A 13,770-nucleotide genomic window follows, 5' to 3' on the forward strand; every position below is an offset into this window, starting at 1 on the left:
GCCAAAATGATGGAGTCTCCTTAGATTTGGGTTCAGCATTCAGGATGGATTATTCTTTTGGGAAGGCAACAAGTTGTTCAGTGGGACAGCTGAATCCAAAGGCAAATTGTACAGCAGGACAGGGGCCTGCAAACCTGTGTTTTTAAACAAGGTACAACAAATCAAACACATCCTCAGCTCTAAAGAGGTGAAATCACTGAAACACATAAGTTAGTGGTAAAGGCAAAAAGCTTTGCTTTATTGCTACAACAACTTTTGATCAAAAAGTCCCATCAGAGAGCTGCCCTGCTCAGCCTGCAGAACCACTCCAGGGTAGCAGAAGGCTTGGCAGTGCCTCTGGACTGTGCTTTATGGAGGGCTGTGTCTGTCTGCATGTGCCCAGCTCTCCAGTTTCAGCCACAACATCGCTATCTCTGACATCGATGGAGACAAGAAGTACCCAGTGGTTGTTTGGTGCTGGTTTAGCAGGAAGGAGATGGAGCACGAGGCCTCGGGAGGCAGGGCTGAGCTCAGCCACCCTGGTGTCCTGCAGCACGACCTGCCCGACATGTCCCGACAGACGATTGTGACACGGGCAAGGGGGACACCTGCTGGGCTGCCTGCCTTGCTACAGCCCAGCTGCAATAAAAACCATATAAAACCAGGACATTTCATTCCATCTTAAAAAGCTGTAAAACACACACTCTCCAAAACCCCTGAGCCTTACTATGACAGTCTCTAAGAGGGAGTTTTCCTCTCCACGAGCTGCTGTGCGTGAGCAGCACTGATCTGTGCCGGCGTGTCCCATCCTCCTGGGCCAAGGAGCGGGATGGGAGCTCAGCAGGCAGAGAGGCTCCGCCCTGCTGCACAGCAGGAACCCTTCCCTGCAGCGCTGAGGGTGCCAAGGACAGGGCTATGCCTGCTCACTGGGGTTCCCTGTGCCCGAGGCTCTGCTGGGAGCCTCTGCTGCCCGTGGGGCCTGCTTGGGAAGGCGGATGGGAACATAGACGTTGGAGGCACAGTGCTCCTTGAGGTATTCCCCTCCTTTCTCCTCATAGTCCTTCCTGCTGATCCAGCCTTCCTCACGGTTCATGTGCTCCACTGCCCAGTCCCTAGCCCCGTACCAGGCATCCAGGACGGGGCTGGAAGCAAGGCTAACCTGGATGGAAGGAAAACAGAACAATGTCAATTCAGGACAGGGAAGGGAAGCCCTTTTAACCCTGGTTACAATGGTATATGACACACACAACTGAATATCAGAAATCTGAGCTGATCACTCAGTGCCTCTCAGACAGAGTAAATGTTAGGTTCAACTCTGTTTTCACCTTGTTATCAATTCCTAAGCAATCAATTTGCAAATTTCCAGCCAAACACGCTTTTGTGTGCATGGTCCTTTAGTAGAAGCAGAGTTTCCTGTTCCCTACTCACTATGCTGTCTTCACAAAGAGCAACTGAATCTTTGCTAACCTGCACCTTCTCAGGTCAAAAAGCTGTTTGCAGAGTCTTGCTTTAAAACCCTCTCCATGCCCATACTTTAGAGTACTTTTGCTCTGCACTTCACCCAGTTTCATCTGAACACAGCAGAACAGGCTGTTCACATAAACACCATGGCAATACACACACCTGAAAGGATGACTGGAATGGCCTCATTTCCAGCAGTTCTTTCTGGATTCTGGCTTTCAGTCCAGGGTACATTGTATTTCCACCAGTGAGAAAAACATTCTGGACAAGGATAGCCTGTTGTTCTTTGGAATATCTGTGAAGAGCAAGAACAGCTTCAGCTTTTCTCAAGGACATCTGTCCTATGAACTGGAACAGCTGTGGGGAACACTGCTACCTTGTCCTAGGATTCATTATGAGAAACTTCATTTTCCTAGCACCAAAAACTTTTTTTGTTTTCTGGAAATTAAGGGGGTGGCAGAAAAAGTCCTAAAAGCACTCAGCTCCCCATAAATCAACAACTGGATTTCTTTCTAGGGCTGGAATTCCTACCTTTCAGATAATGTGATTTTTTATGTTCATACAGTTCAGAGGTGACATTTCTTCAATGCTAATTTGTCTGGAAATGTCCAGCAGGTGTGCCTGTATCTTAACTTTAAAATGTTACCGCTGATTTTGGTTTCTCAAAACCAGAGACTGCCAGCTCACTGTTGCAAGTGTCTGCTGTTTCCCTCAATAATGAGCTGGACCAGGGATTTCTAAACTGGGGTCTGTGCAAAACATTCCCAGGGGTGCAGGGAGAAAAATGGATAAATACATTTAAATAGTGTTTATTTCACCTTGAGCTCGTTCTTCTGTAATTTCTATTTTTGTGTATGTTTCAAAATGTTCATAATACATTAGTTTAGTAGTAGCTGCAGTTTATAAATATACATATATTGGAGGTGTGTGCTCAAAAATTTTTCATTGATGGGGTTATAGATCAAAAACCTTTGTAGACTCAATGACTTAAGCAGAGCTACATGTGGCTTTGAGGAAGACATGTCTAACCTGCAATTCTTGACTCCACCAAAAATAACTATTCACCATATTTCTTCAAATTATTGCTAAATCCCCAGCATTTCAAAAGCTGGTATGAAATGAAGAATAGCTTGTTTGAAGTTAATAGTTCTGTAAACTCACCTCTCAAGGACATATTGCATGGTTTCTGCTATCCCAGCCTGGTCCTCTCCTATCAAGGAGGGCTGGAAGACAATCTCTGGAGCCCTGATTCTTTCAGTGCCAAGGAAAAGCTGGTGGTACTCTGCCAGGTTAAACACGGGCTTTAAAAACATTGAGAAGTGGTGGGGAATTATGTTAAAGAACAATAACAGTCTACAATAAGCAATGTCTCCAAACAATTCTGTACAAAAACCTAAATGGTAATGCTCCCACAGAGAAGTAGCACTATGCTAAAGGTTCCAAAAGGTCAGGGAAGCTGGACTTTTCCTGTAATTTATTCTGCTTGGAGACACTTAATTCTAAGGCTCAACCTCACAAGTTGAAAGCTGTGTCCACTGGGATATCAGGCTATGGATCACAGACAGAAACACTTGAGCAGAACTTCTTTCCCTTAATAACACAGCACTGCCACACCAGGCACTGCCTGCAGAGTGAGCCAAGAGGGAATTCTCATCCTAAACCACCAGCTAAGATTTCCAGGATTTCTCTCTTCATGTCCTGTTCAGGTAGTTCAGGCATCTCTTCCAAGAGCAGGCAAACAATGTTTGCATGAGGAGACATGTTAGCAGACTGGCTGGACAACTGGGATGCAAACCCTTGGCACAAGGTGTAAATACAGAAACCAAACCTGCACTGCAGCAACTGGCTTCTCAACTTCAGGCTGCTCCTCAGCAAATAAAGGCTCAAACTCATTAATACTTTCCACATCCTCCAGGGACTGCTCACTGCCCAGTGGATCCAAGTCAGGAGTCTGCAAACAGAGCAAGTTATGGTAGCTTAGCTCAGGTGTGATTTCAATTCTGGTGACATGGCTGGAAAACTCAGTCTCCTCAAATCTCAACCCTTAACTCTTTAACATGCCTGAAAGCAAATATGCCCAGGAAATAGAAATACAGACATTCAGGCAAAGCACAAAAAATCAAACACTTCCAATAAATTTATCCTAATGCCAGCTCAGAAATGCAGGCCTCAGTCACCAGGCTGACTGCCAGGATCCCAGGCAGCCATGTCCTAAGCATAACAGCACATTAAAACTTGATAAAATAGCTTTTTATATTGGTTAAGACCTGGTACCCTTCCAACACCTCTAACTGCTCTATAATTACCATTAAATTCCTTATTTTGCTTGTGTGGGACTGGAAAACAAATATTTGCTAGCTACAAAGCCACCACACAATTTTTGAGAGTTTCAACTGTCTACTATTTGCTCACAGGATGCACCAAATCCCCTTTTATTTTACACAGACATGAAGCTCTATCCTAATGAAAAGCATCACTCAAAATCCTACAAGACTCCTGTTGTGAGGTAGGAACAGGTTTTTTAGTATCTTCATTTTCTTGTGGTACAATGTTACCTCTGGGATTTTGTTACTAAATATTTGGTTTTGCTATTTTAAACTTGAAACATTTGTTGCAATGCCACCATGAGCCAAAATGACATCTTTCAAACATTCCTCAATGTCTATTTTATATCTATTTAATAAATTCAATTAATCAGACTGAAGTTTAGAAGTGTTCATTGTTCCAGCAAAAAATGTAGTCTCATGAAGTCCTCTTAAGTGCATTTCTTTTTTTATCTTATAAAAAAAAGGAAAAAGACAAAACCAGAAAGATACACAGACTCAGCCGAACAGGTGGTCTTACAAATGGATTTTGTGATAATTCTAAGTGCTCTCTCAAGGCACAGACCAAATTACAAAGCTTGTGGATTCACTCTGAGGTCTGAGATTGCACCCAGCAAAGAGCAGGGAGATGCTGGAATTTAGGCACAGTCACTGAGAAAAATCACAGGTAGCTGCTAATCTTTCAATTCTCTTTTTTCTAGAATATCTTCTTTTGACGGAAGGCAGAAAGATTCTTCACCACAATGATAAGCCCATCATCTCCCTGAATTTTGCTGAAGGACACTAATTCTGATTCTTGCACTGAAAATCATAGAAACATGGAATGGTTTGGGTTGGAAGGGACCTCAAAACCTCATCCAGTTCCAGGGATAGGCCAGCCATGGCTTATCTGGGCAACCTAAATAAGGATTTCCCCTCTATGCTTCGATTTTCTCTTTTTCTCTCTCTCTTTTCCCTGAACAGAAGATGAAAAAGCTAAAAAAGCTCTGTCTTAAGTGACTTGAAAGGCAATTAAAAGCACATGCACAAGCAGCCTTAGAGCAGCCCTTGGCAGCAGCTGCTGTGTGCTGGGCCTGTGTTAGTCTGGCAAAGCAGACAAGGAGCTCCTCATCTTCAAGACAACTCCAACAACCACGTGTAGCAATTAATCTTTCATTAAGGAACCAAAACAGAACATGCTGCTTAAATCCACCAAAAATAGACAGCTACAATGAAGGCAGGGATGGTTGTTTACCATTCAGTTTTCTGCACCTGAAGGAGAAGAACAAAAAGGAAAACAAATACTTGTTTTAACAAAAAGATGGATGGGTTGTATCTTTATCTCCTCAGTATCTATAATGAAAGACTACTGAAGATTAAGGATTGTGGTCTCAGGACATTCTCTCTGAAAAGAGAGAAACAGTTGCCAACTAAATAATGACTTGCAATGTGTTAAAGAAAAAGGTTAATTCATCAATGGAAGTCTGAAGGGGCACATTTTCAAGCACAGAAGTTTAATTCATTCAGAAATAAAGTGAGGATTATCTTGGTGAAAACATCCTACCTCTGGCTTGCTGTCCACAACATCTACTTCAATATTGACTTCTGACTGTAGGATTTTCTGCTTTGTCTGTTCAACAGACAGACTCAATTTGTTGATGTAAGACTGAAGCTCTTCTGCAGAGTCCATGTTCAGCTCCACCAAAGCTTTGTGGAACTGATCCATCTGACCATCCTCTAAAAGTTCCTGTGGACAGATCAGAGCAGCTGTGATGAACAAGACAGGGCAACAGCAGTCAGCAGTGATGTACAGACACTCTGCTTGCATGACTAGAGACTATGATGCGCACACTTTGACAGCATTTGAAGTATTTCCCAGAAGTGCTGCTCAGAAACTGAAAACATCCCCTGCATCAATAATCTCTCTCTATGAACTCACAACTAACCTTGGCAAGCTCCTATCAGGGAACACCCACGACAGTCACTGCTTCTTTACCATGATGTGTGACCTTCTGATAGAGCTCTGAGGGCAGCCTGCCATCCTCCCAAGCCACCACACTGCAACTCTGCCTGCATTACCTGCACATACAACAACCTGTCCAGCCTCTCCTGGTCCAGCTGCAGCTTTTCCTCCCGACGTCGCGCGTTGAGCTCCTGCAGTCGCCGCAGCTGCTGCTGCCTCTTCTCCTGCTTCTCCTCAGATGCCACAGTGCTGCCCAGCAGCTTGTTGGAGAAAGGCAGCTGCATCTTGTGCACATTGTTCTCGTAGTACTCTGGGCACCGCCACTTCTGCAGCTCTGGGCATTTGGAAAGCAAAGTAACTTTTTGTTCTGGCAGCACAAAACTGTGTGCGTGTTATGAGCACCTCGTGTGAAGGATGAAAGGTGAGCAACGAAGGCAAAAAAAGTGCAAGCACAGCATTCTGTCAGCTCTTGGCAGCTGTTCCCAAGCTTGGCTGTCCCCTCTGAGTGCTGCCTCCAGGTCACACACTCAGTGCAGGCAGCTCTGAGTGCTCTGACCTGCAGGAAACACCAAGTACTACAAAGTGCAAGTGCACTGCCCAAGGGGAGGGAGAGTGCTCACACATTTCTAAGGTAGGCCCATTTATAAGTGACAAATTTAAAAAAAACACTTCTCTTCAGGTACTACTTCAGATGACATTTGCCATGGAAATTTTAAAACTGATTTAATTCACAAAAAGTCATGAGAAATGTCCCGTGCAATTTTGGAAAGCTTAGAGCAGATAAGAAACACAGAAATCCTAACGCACTAAGAGGTTTCATTGACACATAAAGGAAAGAAATAGCTCGTTTTAAATTCTTTTCTGCTGAAACCATCACAATTTTTATTCACAGAGAAATGTGAACCAATACCAAAACAGAAGTAGAATATTTCTGTAAGAATTTGAGCTGAGTTCAAAGCAAGGGGTAGAGAAGACAAACTAAAAACATTGAGAACTAGTGAGGAATTATGTTAAAGAACAACAATGTGGGTGGGTGAACAACAACAACAATAAGGTGAGAAAGATTCCAAGACTTCAAGATAGACTGGAATCCACAAAAATGGAATAGATTCTAGAGAGTAGTGTAGGTGTATCACTTGGTGAGAAATTGAGGTTTTGGGATTTTTAGTGTGTTGTGGATGGAAGCAAGATGGAGGGCACAGGGTGTAATCCTGGACTTCTTCTTCATGCTGCTTCTCCATGGGTTTGGGCGGCATTTTGCAATTTCGCAGAAAAGTCCCCACTACAGCTCTTTGGGATCAGTTATTGGGTTAAAAGGGAAATAATCCAGGTTTCAGTTCTTAATTGGACAGTTTAGCCTTAAAAGACCTTGTAACAAGAGCTTGTTGGCCATTTTGTGCCTTCTAATGAAAAGCTGCTGAACTCACAGCAGTGAGACTGTTTCACTGATAAGAAACAATAAACACCTGAGTGTGAACATGAACTGCTGCCTCAAGTGCCTTCAATCCAGACCCAGAGAAACCCACAACTGGTACCCCCACAAGTGAGCAGGTGGTGAATGAGAGCTGGTTTTACCTTCTATGTAGTCCTGGGCGATGTAGCTGTGCTCGTGCAGGATCTCCTCCATGCGGCTCAGCGTGATGGCTGCGAAATGCCCGGGGTACTTGAGCTGCAGCAGGCGCTGCAGGTACACGGCAGCCTGGCACCCCCCCAGGTTAATGCGCTTGCAGTTCTTGGCATCCAGCCTCAAAATGCAAACAGACACAGCTCACACTCAGGGAATTCACAGCAAACCAAACAGAGCTCCTGCTTCCCCCCAAATTATTTGATTTCTGCTGTTGAATATTCACAGGTAAATATTTCAAGGTTCGGTTACCAGAGAATCGAACACACCTGCTTTTGTCAGGCAACAGCAAAATCACTGCTGTGTTCACTGTTTTATTGTGAAAGGCTCTGCTCTGCTGTTAAAAAGAAACAAAATATTAAATAAATTTAGCTACAGCAAGCAGATGTTCTGTTCTAACACAGAACACATCTAAGGAGATGTTCACTTCTAAGAGAAGTGATGGGTAGTGGCGCTAAAAGTAGTTTTTTAACCTTTGTAACATTCAGTAGTTGGACAAGTGTAAACCTTAAAAATTTATTACCAGATATAATAAAGTCATCTCCTGCACTAAGGAATAAAAAAGATTTAAAAACGGCAAAAAAGAAAGTAGAGCAATGTAGCAGAATAACCAAAATGATAAAAGCCTCCAGCACTACAGAAGTCTCATACACAGAGCACTTCCCTTTGTCCCAAAGCTGCTTTAAAACCTAAATTATGTTTGTTAATGCCCAGTTTCACTTGGGGCACATATCCCCTTTTCCCTTTGAAAGTACAAATCAAGGCACAATTAACAACTAAAACACAACATTTACAAGAGCTGCATTGCTTCTTCAATTCAAAACTCAACACAACTTAGCAAAATCTGCAGACCTGGTTTTAACTCATCAGTATAAATTACAACAAGAGTTAATAGTGCAGGGCTGGAGGAAGAGGTATTTGCATCATTTGAAAAGCCAGTGGCTGCACCAGACTTAAGACACTCAGAACTCACCTGCCTTCTAAGACTGGCAAAATGTGTGTGCACTGGTACCCAGAGGATATCACCAAACCACTGCAGGGCCAGTTCTGCCTCCTGTTGTGATAAAAACTGTACAGGCTGTCCACGCCATAGGACACCTTTGGCACTTGGTAGCATTCAAAGAGGAGCTCAGACATCATTTGCCTTGAGTACAGAGGGTTGCAAACTGCTTCTGTCAGAACAACTGGGTGATCCACACAGCCCTGGGAGAGACAAGGAGAAAGAACAGTAATAAAGGTATGAAGGGAAAAGCCAGGGTGAGTTATCTCTGCTTCTTCTTTTAAGCATCAGCAAAAACTCCTCCAAAATGAGAAAGCCCTTTATGAGCAGGATATTAACAATGAAATTAAAATTATATCTAGTCTTTAAGAGGGTAAAAAAGATGTTAATGTTAATTCATCAAGGAATAAACTCATGATGGTGGAGGATAATGGACTTTTAAAGGCATGTATAAATTATTAAAAATCTAAGCAACCAAAATCCATGCAACAAGGAGGTGAGCAAAAACCAGTGGAAGTTTAGTTCCACTCTGAGTAAAGCTTTCGAACTGGTGTTGTCATGCAGGCAGAGGGCTCCAGGGTGTGAGAAGCATCTCTCAACACAGCTGGGTATGCAGGTGGTCAGTAAACACCACTAATAACAGCATTACCCAGCAGTAAGTTTAGGGGAGTACGTTTAGATTAGATATTAAGACAAGATTTCTTCTTGTGAGGGACTGGCACAGGTTACCCAGGGAAGTTGTGGATGCCCAATCCCTGGAAGTATCCAAGGCCAGGCTGCACGGGAATCTGAGCAACCTGGGCCAGTGCAAGCTGTCCATGCCCATGGCAAGGGATGGAACGCGGTCCCTTCCAACCCAAACCATCCCAGATCCACAGGCGGCTCCGCCCGGCCCGGCCGTACCTGCGAGGAGACTCCGAGGCGCTGGAAGACGTGGTCGAGGAGCAGCTCCTGCAGCTCCAGCTGGACGGGCACGTTGCGGTCGAAGGGCGAGCGCAGCAGCCAGCGCAGGGGCTCGGGGCTGCCCAGGTCGTTCCCCACCTGGGTCTCTGCGCCGGCCCCGCCGCGGGCCCCGCGGCTCCGCGCCGCCAGCGAGCGGAACCGCAGCAGCGGCTCGGCGGGCACGGAGGGGTCGGGGCAGGCCCATCCCGCCCGCGTTTGGAAGGAGCCGTTGTCGATGACCAGCGGCGCCGGCTGCGGGCTCCGCACGGCCGCGCTCGGCTCCAGCACCGGGTCCGGGGCCCAGCGCGCGTCCCGGAACGCGAACACCCGCGTGGGCGCCGCCATGGCGGGCGCGCCTCCCGCCCGCGTCCGGCCGGCAACGCGGGGCCGCTCCGGGGTTCCGGGGCACCGCTGCTGTGAGGCGCGGGGCCTTGAAACAATGGAGATAATCTGAAATGGGTGTGCTCTGTAATGTGAGAGCGTTGTGGGCTTCCAAGGAGAGAGACCCAGCCTGTGGGACAGGAGCAGCCAGCACAGCACAGAATCGTGGAGTGGACCTGAAGAGATCTCATCCCACCCCTGCCATGGCAGGGACACCTTCCACTGTCCCAGGTGCTCCCAGCCCTGTCCAGCCTGGCCTTGGGCACTGCCAGGGATCCAGGGGCAGCCACAGCTGCTCTGGGCACCCTGTGCCCTGGCCTCACAGTAAAATAATATCTTCCTAATATTGAACTTAAATTTCCCCTCTTTCGACTTGTACCATTCCCCCTTGCTGTCACTGTCACTGCAGGAAGAGTCACTGCCCGGCTTCCCTGTAGCTCCTTCACCCGCTGGAAACGTGCCCCGAGCTCTGCACACACCTTCCCCTGTCCAGGCTGAACAGCCCCGGCTCTCGGGCCCGTCTCGAGGTGCTCCAGTGCCCTCAGAGCACCGTGGCTTCCCCAGGACCTGCTCCAGCAGCTCCATGTCCCTCTGCTGCTGGGGACATCCCAGCTGTGCCCAGGGTGTGAGGTGGGGACAATCGTCTGCTCTCACCTGCTGGCATCTCTTACAGCATCACTGGGCTTGGAAAATGCTCCTGAGATCATCGAGTCCAGCCTATGACCTAAGACAACCATGTCAACAGACCAGAGCCTCATCCAGACATATTTTCTGAAAAATCCTCTCACTAGGATCTTTTCTCCCGAGAAGCTTGGGAGCTTCAGCTTCTCCATGTTTTGCTGCTTTGGAATGCGATTTGGAGAATTGTTTACCCAGCATGTTAATTGTTTTTAATTGATGACCAATGACAGCCACCTGTGTCGAGGCTGTGAGCAGATTTTATTATTCATTCCTTTGCTTTCCAGCTTTCTGATGTCTCCTTTCTCTTTCTTTAGTATATAATTTTCTTTTAATATAACATATATCATAAAATAATAAATCAGCCTTCAGAAACATGAAGTCAAGTTCTCATCTCTTCCCTCACTCTGGGGACCCTCAAACAGCACCCCACCAGCCCTGGATATTGTCCTTCCTGGACTGAGGGGCCCAGAGCTGGGCACAGGAGCTGAGGTGACCCTCTCCAGTGCCCAGCACAGGGCAGGAATCACTTTCCTGCTGGCCACAGTGTTCCTGAGACAGGCCAGGGTGCCATGGACTTTGTTGGGTCCCTGGGTACAGCTGGCTCATGTTCAGCCACTGTCCACCAGCACCCCCAGGGTGGAACCTGCTGAGATTATCTTAAATTGGGGTATTCTTTGAGCTAAGATCTTTTTGTGCTTTCAAGCCTAATGAGCAAGAAAGGAGACCTGATCAGTGGAGCAGGCAGCAGGATCATCCCTTAGTCAAGGGCATCCTGAGCTTTAAGGATGTAGCAAATGAAAATGTTGATGTATGTCTCTCTGTGTATTGCTGACTTGACAAAATACTCAAGGTCCATTTGTCCTAGTGCTGAACACATTCATTATCATACTAAAAAAGACCCTTCCCCTGAGAATGCCCAGAAATTGCTGGGCTGATGTAACTTGCATGGAACTTACTAAGCAGTCCTAACTTCCAAGAGGGGCTGTGCTTGGAAATTCACTAACTCTGAATTTCTGTGTATAAATAACGGCAGGGCAAGTCCCTGGGGGTGTGCTGGATTTCTGGAGTACCACTGAGCACCCGGGCTGGGGCAGCTCTGAAATAAACAACATCCCTCCCGAGTGTGTCATTATTGGCTTTTTGCACACCAGGTACCAAATCCAGTTTTGTGGGTACCACCATTAGCCTGGGGCTGGGCTGTATCCCTGATCCCCTTCACACAGGGCACTCCTGCCCTTTAAATTTGGGCTGGGAGACCTCCCCAATGGCTGTGCCTTGTGTGGAGGTGAAACCCCAGAGCCCTGGCCCTGCCACTTGCCCAGGAGATCACTGGCACAGCCCAGGCTCCTGCCCCTCCTGTGCCACCAGCCAGGGAGTGGGGAGGGCCTTTCCCCCTTATTTCACCCCCCATTCCCTGGGGAGAAGGGGTTCCAGGGTGGGATCCATCCTGCCGTGCCAACAAGGATGTCCCAGGCTGGCTCAGCTCAGTGAGAGCCAGCGTGGACCCCAAGGGCTGCCTGTGATGTGACTGAGACACAGCTTCATCATTAAAATTAAACAGATCACAGCTTCAGCTGCTTTCCATCCCTCTCAGCACTGTAGACAAACTATCAACAGCCTGATTTCCAGAGGTGCCCCCAACCTGCCACCCCCACTGCCTGAAATGGGGACTCAAATATTGAGCATCCTTGAAGCTCAGGGCTTTAATGGCTTTTCTCACTTGTTTACCCAATGCACAGAGCAGGGCTAATAGCTTTCTTTTATCATGCAAAGGTGTTATTTGTGTGAATTAATAAGAATTTGCAGAGTTCATTTTGATCTTGGGATTAAAAAGGCTCATTTCTAGGGGCTGTTACTACATAAAAACAAACACACAGAGCAAGAACATTAAATGCAGGCAATCATTTGTAACATGCATTTACATCACTGCTCTCTTCTCCTGAGAGCTACACAAACACAATCTAGTCAAACAACCCTCTGTGAGGTAAGCAATAGATTATGGCTTTGCTTTATTGAAGGAGAAACCCACAGCATGATGAATATCAAGTTGTCAAGTCCATATCTCCTTCCTTCTTTGATCACTGCTGAATTCCTTTACTCCTAAGCAATGCTTTTATAGACACACATCCCATAAAATGTGCTTGGAGGGAAGGGAGGCAGAAAGGCAATTAAAATATAAAGGTTTATTTCCCTAAAGGATTAACTAATAGATGAGGATATACAGAGTAGGCTAAAAATAGAGTCTATATGGGACATACTTGTGCTCTACATTGAATAAGAGCCCAGGAGAAGAATCTTGTAGCTGCTCATCCTCTGCACCTCTCTGGAGGGTTGAATCTGTTTTATTCTCAAGAGCAACCTTGGCTACTCAGTCTCAAAGTGGCCAAAGCACTTGGTTACCTCCCCTATATCCAATGACAAGAACTCTAACTACAGTTTTAACATAAGCCTGGAAAGCTTCCTAACCTGTATTTATCCTGTAAATAGCAGCTGAAGAAAACATCTGACTTGATTGGCCTTTCTCAGTTGTTCTTATCCCCGATTAATCCCTGCTGCTCCCTCCCCAGCACGGGGCTGTCCCCTTTGCTGATTTACCACTCCTTTCTTGTGACCACCGGCGCTGCAATGAGAGTTACCAAGAGGTGGTTAAAAAGGGGAGCAGTTGGGCTGTTCTAAACTTAGAGTAGCCTGAAGCAAGCCATGAGGTATCCCCTGGTTCCTCTGGTGAACGAGCTGACCTTTCCTCTGCTTTTCTTCTGGTTCTGCTTGCCCTTTGTAATGCTGCTGATCATTGCCATTATCTGGCTACAGCTGCTGCTTAATGAAGGTAAGTTGGGCCGTTGATCAGGTAAAATGCTGCTGCATAAAGTTGACTTCCTCTTTAAAGCACTCTGCTGGCTATTTTTAGACCGTGCCACTTGTCACAGGAGTCAGCTAAAGGTTTGTTAGTGCTGGTGGTAGCATATAGAAAAAACAAACAAATTATTATGCTTTTCTGCTAGAAATGCTTATAAGACAACCAAATGGCTACTTACCCTTCTTACACTCTCCCTTTGTCCTCAGTGGTAATTTGATTTAAGAAGGACAAAGGACAAATAATTTTTACAGGTTTCTGTTTCAAAAATCTCCCTGAAAGCAAGCCTAATCCTCTAAATCTGTACACTTTAAATTCTGGCCTCACGGTTCTCTTGCACCTCTCCTATTTAGAAAGGCATGGAAGGTTTTACTGGGGGACCTGGTAAGGAATTCCTTTATGCTGAGGCTGATAGTTTTGAAGGGAGCAAGACATACATTTTCATTTATTTATTTTTCCAGTTTGTTTTTCCAATCCATCCCTAATTTTTTCTTTTAATGTGTCAGCAACCAATAACAGGCTTTGGTTTAGACTAATAGTAAGCTTGTTGTTGCACTTGTGAGGATAAAGCCTTGCTACTCT

General features: G+C 45.9%; 1 protein-coding gene across 1 annotated transcript; it reads right to left on the minus strand.

The window, feature by feature from the left end:
• Positions 1 to 225: 225 nt before the first annotated feature.
• ACTR5 (actin related protein 5) lies at positions 226 to 9,625 on the minus strand. Its single transcript, XM_084217753.1, has 9 exons — positions 9,234 to 9,625; positions 8,304 to 8,533; positions 7,282 to 7,451; positions 5,823 to 6,040; positions 5,308 to 5,490; positions 3,269 to 3,391; positions 2,602 to 2,741; positions 1,603 to 1,735; positions 226 to 1,138 (listed from the first exon to the last, which is right to left on the minus strand). Exons 1-9 carry the CDS (start codon positions 9,615 to 9,617, stop codon positions 893 to 895), a joined length of 1,827 nt encoding a protein of 608 aa, XP_084073879.1. The 5' UTR covers positions 9,618 to 9,625; the 3' UTR covers positions 226 to 892.
• Positions 9,626 to 13,770: the final 4,145 nt, after the last annotated feature.

Source organism: Fringilla coelebs (assembly GCF_963513975.1).
Source record: "Fringilla coelebs genome assembly, chromosome: 18".
NCBI classification, from domain to species: Eukaryota; Metazoa; Chordata; class Aves; order Passeriformes; family Fringillidae; genus Fringilla; species Fringilla coelebs.

Excerpts from the sequence above, each read along its gene's own strand:
- ACTR5 (XM_084217753.1), bottom strand. The coding sequence starts at position 9,617 with ATGGCGGCGCCCACGCGGGTGTTCGCGTTCCGGGACGCGCGCTGGGCC. Across the intron at positions 8,534-9,233 it reads GCCTCGGAGTCTCCTCGCAG|GGCTGTGTGGATCACCCAGT; the intron begins GTACGGCCGGGC and ends TGTCTCTCCCAG. Across the intron at positions 3,392-5,307 it reads TTGTGGACAGCAAGCCAGAG|ACTCCTGACTTGGATCCACT; the intron begins GTAGGATGTTTT and ends CTCTGTTTGCAG.